We start from the raw sequence: 19,292 nt of genomic DNA on the forward strand, positions 1-19,292 counted from the left end.
TATTCATTAGTTAATTAATATAATTTATTTTAGAAATTAATTAAATCTAATTTATTATTCAAAATCCCTAATTATTAGGATCTCAGTTATCTCTCTCTACTTTCACGTTCACTCTCTCTCTCTCTCTCTATCTCTATCTCTCTCACTCTCTCGTCACATTTTTTAGCTATGGTCAAAAGCATATAAAGCGCAATTAATAGTCGTTAATAACTGTTAATAGGTTTTTTCTTTAACTAATAATCAGTAATAACTGTTAATAGGTTTCTACCATAAACCTATTAACAGTTATTATCGACTATTAACAGCGATGCTATTTTTTTTAAACCTCCGTTATGGCTAAAAATGTAACGAAGAGAGAGAGAGAGAGAGAGAGAGAGAGAGAGAGAGAGAGAGAGAGAGAGAGAGAGAGAGAGAGAGAGTATTTAGGTATAGATAAATTATTTTCATTTAATTTATGATAAAGAATTAGGGAAAAAATAAGGGTAATTATGTCTTATTGCATCAAAGATCTAATTACAAAATATTACTAAAACGTTGTTTATTTCATAATTATAAGTTTTAATTAGGCTAGTAAGCTAAAGCGCCCTATAATTAATAATCTTTTTTTAGACATAAAAACAAATTAAATATCTTGAATAAACCTCATATGTTGATCATGTTCTGAAAAAAAAAATACAAAATCAGATATGTCCAAAATATTTAATATTATATTATTGTCTTATTTTTAGACAACAGTATTTATCTAAACAATTTCTCAAAAAAAATTCGGACTTCTTTATTTCTTGAACTCTTTCGATTTTAACACTTTCGATTTTGCTAAAAGCTTAAAACACTTTTTATGATTTTCGACCAACAATATTGAATAAAATGATGAATTTCATCGCTAACCATCACAAATAATATAAGTGGCTTCAACGAGAGTCGATGTTGTTTTTTCAGTTTTATAAAAGAGTCGCTCATAGTTGTTAGTATCTATTTTTTTTTCTTTCATTATTTGCGACAATTATGTTTGGAGAGGGATTGATTTGCAATGGTAAATTCACTATTTTTTTCAATGATATACTTATAAATGAAAAATAATTAACTTTTTATGATGAGTTTTGTGCGTGATCGCCGAAAATCATGAGAGATTGTAAAAATCATATAAAATATTAAAAAGTGTTAAATTCAAAAGAGTCGAAAGAAAAAAATGTGATTTAAAAAAAAAAAAAGTTAACAGAAGTGAATTTTTGAACGTCAAATAAACAAAAATATTATTTGAAATATTTTAAACCTATGAAATTTGATTAGTTTTTAGGTCAAAAATAAATTTAACAATTATTTTCTTATGTTTATAATTATATTTTTTTGGGCAGTGTAGCAAAATAGCTAAAATGAAAGTATGAAATTTGTTTTTAGCTTAAGTTTGACAATTTTTAGGGATATGGTCAAATAACTTATGTGGCAATAATTAAGGTCTGATTTGCCCTTATTTATTAACAAATTCGTCACTTTCTCTCTCATATTTTTTTCAAATATTTTTTTTTGCATCAAAACTTCAAAAATTCGTAAATTTCTCATACGAACTCGAAATTGAGTGATTCCAAATCCTACGGATTCGTGACGCCGAGATCTTCAAAAATAGATCTATTGTATTTGATGAAAAATCATGTTTAATACCATAGATGTAGAAAAATCACGTTACTACCTTAAATATTGAAATAACTGAAATATATAAGAAAAAATTAATGGAAACGTAAATATGATGCATTAAACATAGCCAATGAAAGGAAGAGAGGAGCTCGTGTGCAAGCTCCGGAAGAGTCTCTACGGGCTGAAGCAAGCCCCGCGCCAGTGGTACAAGAAGTTTGACAACTTCATGAAGTGAGCTGAGTTCGGTAGGTGTGAGGCCGACCATTGCTGCTACTTCAAGAGACTTGAAAACTCCTACGTGATTCTTCTGTTGTACGTTGATGACATGTTGATCATAGGTGCAGACCTACACGAGATCGACGAGCTGAAGAAGAAATTGTCCAAAGAGTTCGCGATGAAGGATATAGGAGCCGCGAAGCAGATTCTCGGGATGAGGATCAAGAGGACCAGAGAGTGCATCGAGCTCTCACATGAGGAGTACGTTAAGAAAGTTCTCCAACGCTTCAACATGGAGGACGCGAGGTCGGTCAACACGCCGCTGGCCAGCCAATTCAAATTGTCCAAGGAGCAATCTCCAGTCACGGAGGACGAGCTGGCGTACATAAACAAGATGCCCTATGCTTCAGCCATCGGAAGTTTGATGTACGCAATGGTGTGTACGAGGCCGAACATTGCTCATGCAGTTGGAGTTGTGAGCAGGTTTATGAGTAACCCAGAGAGAGAGCAGTGGGATTTGTGAGCAAGTTTATGAGTAACCCAGGGAGAGCACTGCGAGGCTGTGAAGTGGATCCTCCGATATATGGGAGGCAACTCGAGTTCGGCCTTGGTATTCAGGAAGTCCGAGCTAGGACTCCAAGGTTACGTCGATGCTGACAATGGGGGCGACGTCGACAGCAGGAAGAGCACGTCCGAATACATCTACATGTTCGGAGGGACGACTATCTGTTGGGTGTCGAGTTTGCAGAAGATTGTTGCCTTGTCGAGCTGCGAGGCGGAGTACATGGCCATCACCGAGGCCACGAAGGAGATCATATGGCTGTAGACATTTCTGTACGAGCTGGATCAAGACCAAGACGAGAGTGTGCTGTACAGTGACAGCCAGAGTGCCATTCAGTTGGGGAAGAACCCAGTGTATCATGCTAGGACGAAGCGTATACAGTTGAGATACCACTTCATCATATCGGCGTTAGAAGATGGAGTGTTGGTGCTTGAGAAGATCGCGGGAAGTCAGAATCCAGCTGACATGCTAACGAAGTCAGTGCCATACGACAAACTGAGGTTATGCTCGACCTCAGTTGGACTCCTCGCCTGATGAGTTGAGTCGCCGCTGCAGAATGGATACACGTGATGAGATTAGTCTCCAAGTTGGAGATTGTTAGAAGATGTGGAGTCTAAAATACTAGGAGTGAAAAAAGTCCCACATGGGAAATGGAGAACAACTTTGTGAACTCTAAGAGTATATAAATAGGGGTCAATAGTGTGATTTTGCAGCGGCAAAATGAATGTAACTTTTGCATTGAAAGTAAACCACTATAATTTCTTGTGTCGTTTCTTTGCTATTTATTTATTTCGTTTTATTTCTATGAGAGAGGTTTCGACGAAGAAATCCCAACATGTTGATCGCCGGCTAAACTTAGATTGATTTCCATATGTTGGCAACATCATACAGTCGCCTTAAGAGGAAATGGGGTTATAGTTGTTGCTTTTGATTCGTTACTTCTTATGGCTTCTTTTGTTGATTTTGAGGGATATAATGGGAAGTTGGCTATTATGTTTGTAAAGCTCTTAACATCCAGTCTAGTGAGAGTTATTTCCTAAGGAGACCTAGCTTAAAGCCCGAGTCGAGCTTGTGAACTAGTTTTGACACTCTCGCCATTGTAGTCAATTGTTACTCCGAAGTTCCGCTAATGCTAGTGGGTGAGCCAGTACCATTTCTTTTTGCATTTCCGTAAAAAGCTTTCGGTTTAGCCCTTTTGATACTTGTATGCGATTTCAGTTTCACGAACATTACAACAATATGAAAAATGCTGATGTAGATGACAAGCTTGTTACATACTATTTAGAGTTCCTGTTTTGTCTTAACGATGCAATATTGCTACATGATGGCTTGTACGTGCTCTTAGTCTTCTCTCTTTTTAATCTTCATGGGGTGATAGATGTTGGCAGGTTTTATGATTTTCTTATTGGAACTTAGAATAGCAACATGTAATATCAAACTTGTGCATACTAAATAATTATCCCCAAGACCTTGAGAAATATAAATGGTTATTGTATCCTCTTCTAAAGGCTTCTCTCTGTTTTTGCGTTTTCTTTTATTATGCCACCAAAGACGTGGAGTTGAAAACTGTCTACAAATATGTAACAGATGACACACTAAGGTCTAATTTCTTCAGAGGTGTGGATTCTAATTTCTAGGTATTAGCAGCAATTTGAACTTGCCCAACCTAATTTAATTTTTTGTAAAATGGATTCTGCAGATCAACTTCTAATACCCTCCTCCAATATGCCTTGGAATGGCAGGCTTAAATTTACAGATGGATTAAAAAACATGGGATAAAACATATCCGACGTATCAATATGGCTGGGATAATTCTAAAAGGGATTGTTATTATTCTGAAACCAATTTTTTTCAGTATCTATACGTTTATTTCAGCGACAGCCAGGGTTACAGGTGCAACAAGTTTTAAGTTCAAATGCCACTCCAAAGCCAAATGAAATCAAGCGTGGTATGGGAGTGAAATTTCAAAAACTTAAAAAAAAAAAAAAAAAAAAAAAAAAAAACTGAAACAATAAAGAAGTTCAGAGTCACATACACTTTTGGATCAAACAACTTTCATAACAAAGTTAGTTGCTATCATCCACGCCTTGAGTGTTAACATACAGGCTCTCTCTTCTCTTCGGAAATCCCGAAGAATCCAAACCCGTCCCTCGAAACTTAAGCTCCGAAGCAGACCTGAAATTTGGATCGCCCGCCGCTCCACCGCCCCTCTGATCGACAACCTGACTCGGCCTAAACGAACTCGTTGCCCCACCACCGCCGCCGCCATATCTCGGCGGAGAAACGTACCTCCGAGTCGGCCCTCTGAGCCCAGCGCCGCCGCCTCTCATCTCCATCATATCGGAGTTCCTCGAGGAAGAGTCCATGAACGAGGATCTCTCCGGAGCCCTGTCGGTCCTCTCGCCGGAGCTCGTCCCGGCCAACGGAGCTCCGGCGGTGGCCGAGGCCGTGCTGGTGGACGTGAATGGGTCGTCCGGGCCCCACGAGGTCAGCGCCTCTTTCTTCTTCGCGAAGAAATGCCACGCCGCGAACAGGAAGAGCACGAAGAACACGACCGGGCTCGTCCAAAACACCGTGTTGAACTCGCTCTTGTACACCGGGAGATTCGACCGGTACATCCCAACGTACCCGCCTCCGAGCCCCACCACCACGAACTTGTCTCTGTTGCTTCCGATCAACGGGATCGAGTCTCTCCGATCCTCCTCCGAATCAGCCACGGCCTGGTAGCTCAGGAACGACGCTCTGATCTCGTCCAGCCCCGCGGAAAACAGAATCCTCGGGGCCCCGATTCTGACGTAGTGCTGGGTCGAGACGTTGTACACGAAGACCTTCGATCCGCTCGCGATGACCAAGTAACCTTTGATCGCCTGGAAAGCGAGAGGCGCTTCCATCTCCGCGACCCGTCTCTTCGATCTGACCCTGCACTTGAAGTTCATGATGTCGCCGAGTAACAGAACGTGGATGAGATCGCCCTCGGAGGTGATCCCGTAGGCCTTGTTCCTCTCGGTGACGTCGAACACGTAGTTCCGCGCCAGAGAGTTGTTTAACCCCTCGCAGTCGGACTCTCTCACCTTCATGGTTCTTAGGTCCAACGACCCGGCGCCGGTCTCGGTCAGGAAGAGAAGCCTCTGCTTCAAGAAAGCTAGAGGCTTGCTTTTGGGCGAAGCCGAGCCGTGGAGAGTTCCGTTCTCGCGGAACACGAAGATCTTTCCTTTGGAGTCGGTGGCGAAGACGTACCTCAATCTTCCGGCTTGGTGAATCTCCAAAAGAGTTATGGCCGCCGGACTCGGATCGCTTTCTTGTTTTTCTTCTTCTTTGGTGCCGAACCGGCGAAGGGTTTCCATTACGAGGGAGCTCCAATCCTCGCCGCTGGATCGCTCCCAAACGCGGTGCGTCGTGATCTCGCCGTTCTCGTGGCCGGTCACGAGAAAGCTCTCGTTCTTGTGGACCGAGAGGTACGAGACCATGGCCGTGATCGGGGAAGAAGACGGTGTCTGAAACTGGACGTGGACATCGCCGTTTCTCAGAAAGATGTAGATTGTTCCGGTTTCGTCCCCGACCGCCACGTATTTGCTCAGCCCTTCGTAGTCTCTGAACGGCAAAACCTCGATGCAAGTCGCTCGCGAATCCAGTTTCACCGCCGACACGAATTGAAACCTCTCCGACCAGAAAGGACTGTATTTTGTCACCGATACGGCCCTGGATTTCTCAACGTCTCTGACTATTTTGCCCTCGGAGTTCTCTTCTTCTTCTTCTTCTGCTCCTGCTGAGACCTCAGGGACAGAGGTTTGTCTTTCGAGCTTTCTCTTTCTGTGTTCGATCCTTTCCTTTCCTTTCTCCGAGAGATCCGACTTCAAGGCCTCGATTTCACGCTTCTCGTCGTCAAGCGATATTCTCGGATGCTCCGACAGTTTCGAGTCTAATCTACTCACTATTTCGCTCAAATTTCTCACTATTTCTTCGAGTCTCTGCAACAGAACACTCTGTTGATCCAAACCGCTCGGCTTTTCAATCTCCGATTTCCGATCACCCAAATCGTGTTCCTCTACGTTCTCGTTCTCGATCGAGACCGAGCCAGAAGTAGCAGAGACCCCCGAAAAACGCAGAGAACCTAAGAGAAAAAGAAAACAGACGAAAAAGAGCTTGCCTGTGACGTGATTCGCCATTGAACGAGCTTTCGAAAAATATCCTTTCGCTTCGCTGATTCACCATTGTTGATCCATTTCGGATCTGCTGATTAGGGAATTCGCGTTTTGTAAGAGCTCTAAATTGTTGCTGTCTCAAGATTCGTTGAATGAATCTGAGCTAAAGGATGAACTCAATCAAACTGAGTCACACTGTGAGGTTTTTTTTACTTGGGTCTCTGTACGGTCACGGAGCTAATATAAATTAGATTCAGATTTAGGGCAAAAGAAGAATCTACAGTTTAAAACGAATTTTTTACACGAACGAGGTTTTTTTGGCAACTAAATATTTTATATATTCCAGTAAGCAAGTCCTATCCTCCGTTTATTTTTCCATTCAATCATCTTTTGACACGTGAAATTGTATTATGCATTTCATATGTTAATTACTCTGAGGCTTTATGGTAAAGGAGAAAAAGCTTGTGATGAATAAATTCAATATGATGTAAATTATTAATTAAAAAATAAATACAAGAATGTACAATGAATGCACTAAATTAGGATAAGTTTGTCCATAAACACAATTGTTTATTGAAATGTTTGTCAACAAACATAATTATTTATTGATAAATTTATAAAAAAGAAAAAGTTTAGACAGTCATAATTTTAGTATAATAATACAACTAGAGCATGTGCAATCTACTAGTGCCAACAGTATTTATTAGCCGTTTCCTCTTGTGGTTAGTTTTCTACTGCTTCAATTAATTCGATGCCCTAATTGATTATTTTTATAATAAATCCAAAATGAATATAATTATACAAAGCGTGGTGGGCGTTTGAAAATTGAACTTCCTTTTCAAATGGATCTTAAGCGCAACATATCATATGGAAGAAGAATGAAAGTGCAATATATAATACAAAGAAGTTAGATTCGCAAGCCGAATTTAGGAACCGCACGTGCGAGTGGGCAATTTCTTTGGTAATCTAATCTTGTCACGTGAAAACACACCGTTTTGCCCCTATAACAGGGTGCACAAAATTTAAGCTCCACCGCATTTTCCTTTCAATAGCTTTCCACTCAATCTTTCTTTTCCAACGTTGTCATCAGTACTTTCCGGGACCCATTTAACGCTAAAAATTAATAATAATTATATGACAAATCAATTCACTTCTCTTTTTTCATCTAATAATAAATAAAAAAAAGTTAGTTGAAATTTCAAATATCAGTCTTTACAGTTTACACACATGTTACATTAAAAGAAAAATTCAACGTTAATTTCTCTTTATCAGAGCTATAAAATTTCGTTTCTCCAATATTTGTAAGCAAAATTTATCAATTTTATTTTATATAATCTGATTTAAAAAAAAAACAGTCTGATTTAAAATGACTTTTCTCTTAATTGGTTCGGTCTAATTTTTTAGATTGTTTGATTCGATTTCAAAATTTTAAACCACAGTCTAGGTCGAACTTGTTTTAAAGTTTTAAGTTTTCATATTTTTATAATTCTAAGACATTAAAACCTACTCATTTGGGCCTAACATCTTAATTAATAGAATATTTAAGTTTTTTTTTTTTTTTTTTTTTTTTTCCATAAAATATATGCTTTTTAGCTGATCCTCTCATCAAATTTGCAAAAAAAATTAAAGTATAAAACGGTTTAAACCGATCCAAATCGGACTTGACCAGTCAAAATCATTTTTGTCCGATTTGATTTCTTTTCTTATATGATCCTGTTGGTCTCAATTTTTAGTCTGATTTTAGATCGAATTGGATTGTTCACATCGCCAATTCTGACAATGGTAATTGTAGAGGTGGATTAAAATCCTTATGGTAATTGGGCCGGACGAGGTCCAATTAGATGTGTATCATGAAACAAAACGTTCGTTCGACGTGGGCCGAGAAGGAAGAAGCCCATTCATAAAAAGAATAAGAAGAACGTTTTATGAGAGATAAAGTCAATTCGAACCCAGTCAAGTCAAATGAGCAACCGACCATTCTGAGAAGAGGGGAGACGCAGGAATCGAGTGGACGAGTTGGCACAACAACAATTATTAACAAGTCATCCCTGTTTCTAGGATCTTAGATTTAAATTTTACTATTCTTCTATCTATAAATAGCATGTAATAAGATTATTCATGTACATTATTTTTCATTACTCCTTCATACTATTTATCTCTTTCAATTAATTGTTGTATTACACACTACTCTCAATAAAATCGTCTTTTTCATACGTTCCTGTTTCTTGGTTTTAATTCCTTGTCTTTGGATTCGAGTATCTTCGACGCGAGTTCGAGACCCACTAAATAATAATAGAGTGACTTTTCGTGAATGTTTTGATCAGTAACTCATCACTCACTCTATTTATTTTTCTTTTACAACATATATACGGGTAAGCATGATATAGACACAGAATATCGCCAACTTTAACATAAATTATTTTGCTAATGTCCATAATGACGACTATTTTCCCAAAGATACTTGATGGAGTTTAGAATTTGGCACACGCCACTTGAAGATATCGCACAACTCAGATTGAGTGTCGTATTAGGATGGTGAAGACCGAGACATGGACTCGGGTACGACCTAGACGAGGGTCAAGATGCTCGTGTGTGAGAGGCTTTTACACAAAAGAGTCCGCGATAGGTCATGTGTTGATCGAGCACACTATCTCATCATATGCGCGATGGCTACGACATCAATGTCAATTCATAATTAGACAACTTGCCATGTGGACAGCGACGATTATCAAAAGCTATTTCTTTATACTTGGATGACTTGAGTCACTGGTTGATCTAATAAGATTATTGTTACAGTCTTGTCTTCCTCATTGTAATCCTTTTGTTTTGAGTAATAAAGGTTGGAAAGTGTCCACTGTTATCGTGTACGTGTTTTTGTTGGCTTGTTCCTTTACGTTTGGTGTTAAATTCAAACTATTTTGTTGTAATCACATGTTGCGATTATTCACTATGAATTGTGTAGGCATTTGGTTGATCGAAGCAGGGAGTGCTCTCGAGCCATCGCAGGCACAATTTTCGGGTTGGATTATTGTCATTGTGACACTACCCAATGCGTACAAATCCATGTTTACAAGATTATGAATTTAGCGAAAATAGTCCTCGTTAGATTCTCAGCATCTGCCTTGTCAAATAAAGATTCTTAGGATCATATGATATCACATTTGACATTATTTTTACAGAATACATAATACATTCAAGAGATGATGCTAATATGAAAGAACGAACGGCCATTTGATCCTTGCTTCTCGGACGACGACACGGAAGCACTAGATCTCCGGCATAGAAGAACAAGGAGTGGGTACATGTTAATATCATTTGGTCCAATTTTTGCAGACTTTGGTAAAATCAAACTACAAGTCAGCTACTGAATTTAATTTAATTTTGACAATGCTCAAATGTGCAGTTTCTCATTTTTATACAAGACTGTAACTGACTGCTTCTACGCATCATGTCCCAACATATTTCACTTTCAGAAAAGAACAGAGAACTATAACTGCTGTATCTGGAGATCAGAAAGGAAAAAAGCATACGAGAAACTACCGACGCGAGGACTTCCTAGCCGCATTAATGGTTTATGATGAATTTTCACTCTAATGGTTTAATGGAATGCTTTCATCACAGGCTTGTTGAGACATTGAAGTAAGATAGCGCACCGTGGATTCGAGGAAAAGTCCGAACATTGCGGAAAACTTACCTATGATGAAATACTCGCGTTTATTCCCATAAGTGACATGTCAAAATAAGCTGCAAGACAATAATTAGAGTAAGAAATAGCATCAAAATAGGGTCACCAGTCCACAATAAGAACCAGCATCAAAAGATTGCGGGTACAATGTATATTAAATACTTCCGGACTCAGAAACAAAAGCTTCAGAATTCACATCATCTATTAAATCCCCAACAACTCACCGCTTTCTCGAGAAGGTACTGTTTAATCAGCTTCTCTTCTGTTTCCATCATCATCACTCGTAAACATATGAGGTATCATTTCATTTGTTCGTCTTCCAGATGATCCACGTGGACTGGGATCGACCTTCTCCTTGGAGCTGAAAGTGAGTACATAAATGCTATACCCTGATTTTATACTGTCATGTGCAGTTTATAAAATAAAATGAAAGAAGAATTCTAAAGAATAAAAATATTGAGAGGGTGTAACTTTGTGATAATCCATGCTGATTCAATGAAATTCCTGAACGGGCAAAACCCTCTTCACTTGTATGGGAATCAGAAAACAAGTCCTGTGATGGGCAAAACAGTGAGTAATTAGTTCTAATATGCAATGATCAGACAGAAGAAAAGATGGGAAGACTAGCTCGAAAACTCTTGTTTGGATTCCACATTTATATAGCCTATATCCAAAAGAAAGTATGAGCGCAATTACAATGTCAGCACTATTGTTTGTATGCATGTTCTCTATTGCTACTTTCCAAAGATTTAAAAATGAGTGACTTGAGATGGCTCGAACTAGATTTTTTTTCCCGCCCCTGCAACAAATTACCTAGAATGTCACCAAACTCACGATCTTGTATCTTGGTAAAGAAAAACTCACCGTGTGAGCATATTTTACATCCCACAATTGGACTTCAATGTTGGGTCTCTAGTAGAAGTCTACAAAGAAGACAGTGCAATTCACAAGCGCTCATATACATGATATTTTATTTCCGTGTTAAGTTTTGTTCGGTGACACTAAGAACAGGCACGTCAAAAGGAAATGAAGGAGTAACTTTTTCTTCCCACAGCTTTGCAGAAAGCCAAATCAAAATGCCATAAGCAAGAATTAACCTCTTAAGACTTGGACCAATGAAGCTACGCTTTAATTATTCCAAACACAAAACTCAAATGACCAGTCAAATTAAGTTGAAAAAGAGAAACCAGTCCATGCCACCGAGATGCCTGTTCCGTAAGGGCAAGCTCGATAACAACAAGAATATAAATGTTAATGGGATTTTCAAACCATCAGCGTTTGAAGTGTTGTTTGAAATACAAGTAAACAATTGAATTTTAAAAAATTATATTGAAATTAAATCACATCTCAAAATCCCATGAACTTTCTGCCATTAATTTTGGGACCTTCTTCTCCTCCTTCAAATCGCAGGTTGCCGAAATCTGCAGATAGCAAATGCAAACTCAGATAAGCTTAGCGATGGACAGTAATATACTATAATAAAAAAGACCATAAAAACAATGATAATTTCGCGACAGAGGTGATATTTAATTTAGACTACTGAGTACAACTTTCCAGTACAGTAATTTCCAATTAGCTGCACGAGAAGATACATCTCCGTGTTTGCTCACTATGGATAAAAATGGACCAAAAACGTAGAAACGTTCTTTTTCAAGAATTCTCAACTATGTGAAGAAAAGAAAAGCTCAAAAGGAGAAGCCATCGAAAGACATAGAAAGATTCATTCAACTTCGAGTGATTCGGTTTTAATAACTCTCAACTCAGCCAGCAAAAGCAAAGCTAAAAAAAAGCGATCATCATTAAATAACCATAATAAGAGAAGGCATCGAACAACAGACCTTGAAAGAACCATTCAATTTGGAGAATCTCGACCATTCAAGACCCAAGACTTTACTCGTAGTCTGATACGTGGCCTTGAACACGTCATCGGAGTAGACCCTCTTCGACACTGAAAAGTCCCACGCGTTCTTCGCCAAATCGTAGGAAGGCTCAAAGGTCGTTGAACCTGCGTGCACGTAAGTGTACTTCAATCTGCAATTTCCGGTTCCGACCATGTAATTAGCCGAAACCTTGTTCGCCGAGTCAAAGACCAGACTTCCATCGAGAATAGTCCTGTTGTCTCCTCTGTTGTGAATGTAAGTCAAATTCAACGGCTTCTCTGCAACCCTAATAGTGTTCATGAACTGGAATCGAACATCCTGTAGCACAAGTCTCAAACTAAGATTGCAAAAGAAAATAACAAGTCTGCATAACAGTAAAATTATCTCCGAGAATCATACAAATTCCAATCTCAAAGTTTGCCATAACTATTGAATTGCATATTACACACAAACAAACAAAAATTTGTGGATGACAAAAAATTATGGTTTATCGGATTTCCATAGGATATTCGAAAGATAATAACAAAATCAATACCATAAAATCAAATGGTCACAAAGAAACCCTAGACCTGAGGTTTCTTTTCAATTTTCAACCTTTCGTTACTTTGCCTCGGTTTTATCAGCAGCCAAACAGTCCTTGTCATGGAAAAATAAAATAAAAAAACTGGCTTCAATTTTTCATAAAGGCGTACCTGTTTGGGAACGTTATAATCGACCATGAAGAAGCCAGGCTTCTCGACGGCAAGGGCTAAGCCGTTCAAGCTTGGACCGCCGACGAAGGTCGCATCGGTGATGGAAGCTCGGAATCGTACATCGCCGGCCTTCGCGGTGAGGCTTGCGGCGCCGGCGCCGACTTTGTCAGTGTCGTATTTGCCCCTGATTGTGGCCTTCATTGTATACAATTTTTTTTTTTTTTTTTTTTTTTTTTAAAAGAAGATTGTGCGTCAAAGCGATTATGTTACCTATATGCGTCTGTTTTCAAGGTGTTTTTTTGTTGTTGTCAATTTCCCAGAAAAATAAATGAACGAGTAAAATAATTTTAAAAAAAAACATAAATAATATAGAGAAAATGACCAAACTACCGCCATTTCATAATGTTATGGCTGTGAATGTGATAAACGACCAAAAATATCGTTAAGAATTCGACATGTCACTTTTTTTATGTATAATTTTTTTTCTCTCAATGGATAGGTTAGGTATAGTTATTTCGATGACTATTGAAATGTAAAGAAAACATACATGTGACTTTTTCTTTTTTCAGTCCTGTTCTTTTTTACTTAAAAATATTCGACGATCGTTGATGTCGTTTTTATATTATAATTTAAGTGTAAAATGAGACATATCCGAGAGACCGCGTGTGCTACTAAGAGGTTAAGCTTCCGTTTCTTTTGTTCTTTTCTCTTCAGTAAATAAGCTTTTCAAAACAGTCACCTACAGAAAAAAAAATATTTTGTAGCCAGTACTAAGCTTAAACTTGTATTCATGGTTAAGCTTTAACTATATACATTAACAATTTGTTGACATCAACTTTAACAATTTTGTTCTTATGTTTATTTATGATTTTATTTTTACTATATACATTTTCATGTAGAATAATAGCTGTTTACTATTTTTATAAAAAAAATCGGTATTAGTGGAAGATTTCAGAATGAGCATAAAAAACGTGAAATAATTTATGTAGTGTTGTTTTGAAACGTTTGGCAAAAATAACTTTTCGAAAAAAATAAACGGGAAACTAGTTTAGTTTATTACGTTGTAAACTCAACATTTAGTAAATATTGTTTAATGTCGGGCTAAGGTTTATAATAAAAATAACTCTTTTCCATTTGAAAAAAAGAAACACTTTTTCATAATAAAATTAATTTAAAATATTTTTCGTAAATAATAATTGAGATATTTTAGAGATTTCGAAAACAAATCCAAGTATATACAGACTTTTATCAGATATAGGTATATCGGGCTCATAGAGAAATCTCTTATTTCTAAAGTTGGGCTACAGCCCAAAAGAAAGACATCCACCGATCCAACGCTTGTGATCCTACAGCTAGATCTAGTACGGTACTCCCGCGTCCCAGGCTATTACTACCCCGATAATATTTATATTATTTAATCATCATTGCAGTCTTCCCGCCAAACACCCTTCGCGCCATTGTCGATAACAATAATGATATTACTTTTCCCTCTCTTTCATTTCTCTAAAGCCCTATAGCGATTTTCTCTCTCTAACTTTCTCTCACTATCTGAACTTCGAGACCTCGCCAGATCTTGTTTTGCTGATCTCAGGTGAGTCCGTGCCCATTGATTTCCATTTCTATTTTGTTTTAGGTTTCTTATTTATTTTAATTTATCATGGGAAATTGTTGAGATCTGCGATTTTCGTTTATGCCGATCATCAAGATTTCAAGTAAAGATTGCTGAGTTTTACGGGCCGAAAATAATCAATTGAAAACCTAAAGTATTCGGTGAAAAGAAAAAGATGTTGAGCTGATTTTCTTTTGTTTTCCTTTTTTCTTTTTCCTTCAGTATTAAAAACAAGTTTAGTGATTGACATATTTCAGAGAGGGAGGGATTTTAGATTTGTTAAATAATGGTACTACGTGAGAATCATTAGGTGTTCAGATTTAAGACTTATCTTGGCCTACGAGTCCTGGATTTGCATTTGCGTGAGTAAAGTTTTATCTTTTAATTTTAAATCAGGTCTAGTTAAGTTTTTTATCTAGAATGTTCTAATGAAAATAAGGTTTTTTTTTTTTTTTTTTTTTTTTTTCTATCAGCGAGTCTGCATAATTTATGAACTTAGAATTGGTATTGGTAATATAGATCTCGACACTCTTAGGCCCTTTTGGTAACAATTAGACTGGGCAATCTTTTAACATTATCTTCAGTGGCGTTGCATAATAGGCCAATAGCTAATAGTTATAGGCGATTATTTTGTCGGATTGTGAAGGCTGAATTGACTGAGTTCTACTTTGGGGATAAATGCAATACCTGACTTGCATTTATCACGTTTCTTGCTTAGTTTATGGATCATTTATATTTGCTAAAGCACCAGAGAGACCCAATGTTGGAATATTTCATGGGTCACATGTTTAGTATCACAAAGTTATTGTGTTTGTAACTTTGTATACAACGTTTCTTACTTTCTGACTAACCTCTTTGTGGCAGGCCAATAGCTACTGTCATTTGGTGAGTGCTCATACGAAAGATTTGGAAGAATATAAGCCTTTTATCTTGAATGGGGCTGAGAAGCTGCAACCATTGGCACTTCATCCAAGCCCTGAAAGATGGGTCGGTGGTAAAAACTTTTAGTGTTCATCGTGGAAAGCCAGCTTTACATATTAAAGCACTTGAGGATATATATGAAGCTGAAGATCAAAAGCATCAGAACCCAAATTATGAGTTTGGGGATTTTCTTTCAGGTAGCAAAAGAGTCAAGTTCGAAAGACCAATAATGAGTGATTCTGATCATTCTGACTCGATTTGTAATGAGGATGATGGTGGGATAGACAGCAACGCGGATAATGATGATCTTGAATTCGGTATGATCACCCTGAAGCAAATTAAAGAGAAATGCAAGGCAAAGAAAAGGAAACGTTCACAATCTGTAGACACCAGGGCTGGAGAATTTTGCATCGGTGTAAAAGAAGAGACTGAAGAGGACGAAAGTTATCTGACAGAGCCTCTGATCAACTGGAAAAGAAGATTTTCAAAGAAAAGGAAAGGCAAGGATGCAAGCTTAGAAAATCAAGTTTCTGCAGCTCCTCAAAGTGATTTGTCAATTATAAAGGCTGAGCCGATATCGTCTGAAGAAGATTTCCTGGTACCTACTGAGTCTTTTACTATGTCTGTAGAGGTAAAAAAGGAAGCTCTGGAACTCATCAGTTCAGATCACCATAACACAATTGGCGGGTCTTCATTGCTTGGTGACAATCTAGATTCTGGTACAGATAGCCAAAGTTTCAGAGAAACGGAGAAGATAGTTAGTGAGCCTGATGTCGAGACCGAAACATCGGGTTTTGATGGCAGGAACGAGATCGGCTGTACAAGTGATTCGTCGTTGATTTGCAATGACAAGGTGGATCGTTGTGGGGTAGGGTCTAGTAAAGTGACTGTTATAAGCATTGAATCTGAGTCTTCCTTGATTTACGACGATGAGGTAGATTACAGTGAAGAAACGCTCAGTGAACTGCCTATGACAGCCGCTGAATCTGACTCCTTAATTTGTGATTATCGAGTGGATTCTTGTGGAGAAGTACTCAGTGAAGTGTCTGCAATAGACACTGACTACACTACTTTCTTCATTTCTGACGACCGGTCTGATTCTTGTGGAGCAGAACGAAGTAGCGCAGCAACAGTATCTTCTGACTCTGAGTCGGAGACCCAAACACTGATTTCTCTGACAAAGGCCTCTCAACATTCTGTTGTCGGAGAAATACACCACGAGTCTATTGTTAGCTCTGAAGAAACCAAGGTTGCAAACAGATCAGTGGATTCTTGTGGAGCAGTGCCCAGGGAAATGACCGAGATAGAAACTGAATCTTTTCTGGGTACAGAAGATATTCAGATCTGTGCTTTTAATACAGAAGCATATGATGACCAGGGCATGTATTTACCTGGATCAGAATCTCCATGCTGGGGATATGCTGATCAAAATATGTGTGCAAGTATCCAGTCGAAACCGGTGATTCCAAACAGTGACTGTAGTGTTGAGATGTCACATGGTTTTCCGAGCTCTTCCAGCGATCATCCTTGTAACATTGATAGCGCCAAGTCCGTTCGGCAGATCGATTCAGGACCCGGAGGCGATTTATGTGCAATAGAAGTCAGGGCCAACGATGATTTGTTTTGTAGCCACAATACCAATTGTGTGTGCACCGCTTGTGGAGCCTCTCCTGAAGGTTCACCAACGTCGGCCAAGAAACATTCTCAAAGCTCTTCTTATGATGTTTCCGATCATTGCCTCACTCAAAAGCTAGACCGAGAAACATGTGAAGAGCTATGCACCGCTTTTGGAGCGTCTACCGAAGATTCACCAACGTCACCAGAGAAACATTCTCAAAGCTCTTCTTATGATGTTTCCGATCATTGCCTCCCTCAAAAGCTAGACCGAGAAACATGTGAAGAGCTAACTTCTTCAGGCGGTGACGAGGGCTATCGCTCAAAGCAAGATCCTACTCCTCAACGGCTTCTATCAACTCGAAAGGTAAGTAATGACCATCAAATGCATGTTCGGATTGATTCGTGTTGTCTAGGTTGTTCATTGGAGAAATATTCCTTGCTTGCAGGCCATTTCCCCAGACTCGCAAGAAAAACTGTGCAAAGCTTTGGAGTCGATCGAAATACAAGGAGGAGAAGTATGCAGTAAGTTCATAAAAAATATTACTGATTTTACCTGCTTAACGACCGTTGATGCATAAAATGCAATTTTTATATCTACGTTGTGAATGAATTGTGTTATCAAATTTGTGATTTAAGTTAAGCTGAAGTTATTGGGTCTCCTAATATACAACACAATGATATGCATATTGTATTGTGACATGTCCGTATACAATATGCATATCATTGTGTTCCCTATTGTGAAATTATTTTCCACCCTATATTTGCTTGGCTTCTCACTGCGTGATAATTACAGGACCTCAGAAGAAACTGCGGTTTGCACAGCAGAACGGCAGTGAAGCAAAAGCGAATGACATCGAGACGACTGGCCGTATCACCAAAATCAGATTTTCTGTAAGCCGTAACAAGCAAAACATTGGGAAACCAAAGCGCGAGAAGAGAAATGCTCAAAGCAGTGCCGTCCCTAATGATGTTCCACGATTCACTACTGGGTGCAATTCTATAGAAAGCTGTACACAGAGTGCCATTGCGTTCTCACAGCGCCAAATGCAAGATATCGAATGTCTCGTAGCAAAACTCGCAAATGAATTAAAGTCCATGAAGGAAATTGCAGAAGATAGACTGTGTTATGAAGCTTCATCATCTATATCCTTGAAATATAAACCAAATGAGGTACGTTTGTATACTTCTAAAGTCACTTGCTGAATTTTTTTGCTCGAATAATTAGTACTTCACAAGTCTAATAATAAGTTTCCCCGAGTTAATGTTTAGTCATTTTTAATTTCAGGTGAGAATGGCCGTTAAGAGTGCAACAAGAGTTGAAGAAGTAACTAATAAATGGCTTTCGATGATGGCAAGAGACTGCAATCGTTTCTGCAAAATTATGGTTCGTTTTAATTTACTTTCTTGGTCTGAACACAAATCACAACTTACTCTAGCGGTACTTTTTTCTATTTAATTATTTTCCATTAATACTTTGGTTGGTAATAACTGTGGTTCTTTTCTCACATCATCATCGCAGACATTAGCCGAGAAAGATTCTGATGTGTCTGAAACAGAAAGTGCTGTTGTGAACAAGGAGAGAAAAAAGATCACTTTTGCTGATGAAGCCGGAGAAAAACTGTGTCATGTCAAGTTCTTTGAGAAAAATTCTTCGGATTCGTTGGATGCTGATACAGAAAAGCCAAACCAGTAATTTACGTGAACCCCAAATTTAATAATCTCATTGATGCTCGGTAGAGTAAAAAAAGTTAGATCTGTATACTATTTATGATAGAGATTTTATACTATTTACATATGCTATTCGAGTTCCTGTGTACTTGCTTAAACTGTACCTAGAACCAGGAAATTTTCGATCCTTTTTGCCTTCCCGTTTCGAGCCGAACACGTGTCATGACAAGATTGATCTATGAATAGCATCCATTAGCGAAGAAATGGAGACATAATTTATTTGCTATTGATGTTGCCGAATTTTCGACCTTCTAATATTGTTACTCATTCCAGCTGATTAATAAAGAATTTGTTTTTGTTCGCTATTTCCTTATATTGAGATCCACATTAATATGACATCCTTTTCGCTTTCATGTTTGTGATTGTTGAAGAGCCGAACTCGACGTCAACAAATATGCTAGCTTGTTTGTTGTTAATGACTAGGCACGAAAAGGCTTATTTGCACAATTTTCGGGCATATCGAGGCACGAAACTTGAGCAACGCATTCCGACTCAGTTTTCAGTGATGTGATTTGACCATGTGAGGCAACATTTCCCAGCACTCTCCAATACGTTCATTCACTGGCCGCGTTTGAACGTATAAAAAATTTATCACGTAGTTTTTTCTC

The 19,292-nt window shown here is 38.3% G+C and overlaps 3 protein-coding genes across 3 annotated transcripts; 1 reads left to right on the top strand and 2 right to left on the bottom strand.

Moving 5' to 3' along the window:
• Positions 1–4,243: 4,243 nt before the first annotated feature.
• On the bottom strand, positions 4,244–6,854 carry LOC149392290 (putative membrane protein At1g75140). The gene has a single exon (XM_089620430.1). The coding sequence runs from the start codon at positions 6,574–6,576 to the stop codon at positions 4,477–4,479; it is 2,100 nt and encodes a 699-aa protein (XP_089476556.1). The 5' UTR covers positions 6,577–6,854; the 3' UTR covers positions 4,244–4,476.
• Positions 6,855–11,257: 4,403 nt separating this feature from the next.
• On the bottom strand, positions 11,258–13,069 carry LOC149392291 (outer envelope pore protein 24A, chloroplastic-like). The gene is made up of 3 exons (XM_089618589.1): positions 12,810–13,069; positions 12,076–12,435; positions 11,258–11,658 (listed from the first exon to the last, which is right to left on the bottom strand). The coding sequence occupies exons 1-3, from the start codon at positions 13,008–13,010 to the stop codon at positions 11,578–11,580; spliced, it is 642 nt and encodes a 213-aa protein (XP_089474715.1). The 5' UTR covers positions 13,011–13,069; the 3' UTR covers positions 11,258–11,577.
• Positions 13,070–14,297: 1,228 nt separating this feature from the next.
• Positions 14,298–18,981, top strand: LOC149392292 (uncharacterized). The gene is made up of 6 exons (XM_089621318.1): positions 14,298–14,400; positions 15,283–17,320; positions 17,403–17,478; positions 17,750–18,126; positions 18,242–18,340; positions 18,476–18,981. The coding sequence occupies exons 2-6, from the start codon at positions 15,353–15,355 to the stop codon at positions 18,647–18,649; spliced, it is 2,694 nt and encodes an 897-aa protein (XP_089477444.1). The 5' UTR covers positions 14,298–14,400; positions 15,283–15,352; the 3' UTR covers positions 18,650–18,981.
• The last annotated feature ends 311 nt before the right edge of the window (positions 18,982–19,292 follow it).

The sequence above is a fragment of the Urtica dioica genome, chromosome 7 (assembly GCF_054948205.1).
Source record: "Urtica dioica subsp. dioica isolate 48M chromosome 7, U.dioica_male_clone48M_v1_H2, whole genome shotgun sequence".
Classification (NCBI taxonomy): domain Eukaryota; kingdom Viridiplantae; phylum Streptophyta; class Magnoliopsida; order Rosales; family Urticaceae; genus Urtica; species Urtica dioica.

What these genes read in the sequence shown, in the direction of transcription:
- LOC149392291 (XM_089618589.1), bottom strand. Translation starts at nt 13,010, where the DNA reads ATGAAGGCCACAATCAGGGGCAAATACGACACTGACAAAGTCGGCGCC. An exon ending in ATTATAACGTTCCCAAACAG is followed by an intron (nt 12,436 to 12,809) that starts GTACGCCTTTAT and finishes CTTGTGCTACAG; the next exon opens with GATGTTCGATTCCAGTTCAT. An exon ending in AATTGAATGGTTCTTTCAAG is followed by an intron (nt 11,659 to 12,075) that starts GTCTGTTGTTCG and finishes TGCTATCTGCAG; the next exon opens with ATTTCGGCAACCTGCGATTT.
- LOC149392290 (XM_089620430.1), bottom strand. Translation starts at nt 6,576, where the DNA reads ATGGCGAATCACGTCACAGGCAAGCTCTTTTTCGTCTGTTTTCTTTTT.
- LOC149392292 (XM_089621318.1), top strand. Translation starts at nt 15,353, where the DNA reads ATGGGGCTGAGAAGCTGCAACCATTGGCACTTCATCCAAGCCCTGAAA. An exon ending in ACAAGGAGGAGAAGTATGCA is followed by an intron (nt 17,479 to 17,749) that starts GTAAGTTCATAA and finishes TGATAATTACAG; the next exon opens with GACCTCAGAAGAAACTGCGG. An exon ending in ATCGTTTCTGCAAAATTATG is followed by an intron (nt 18,341 to 18,475) that starts GTTCGTTTTAAT and finishes TCATCATCGCAG; the next exon opens with ACATTAGCCGAGAAAGATTC.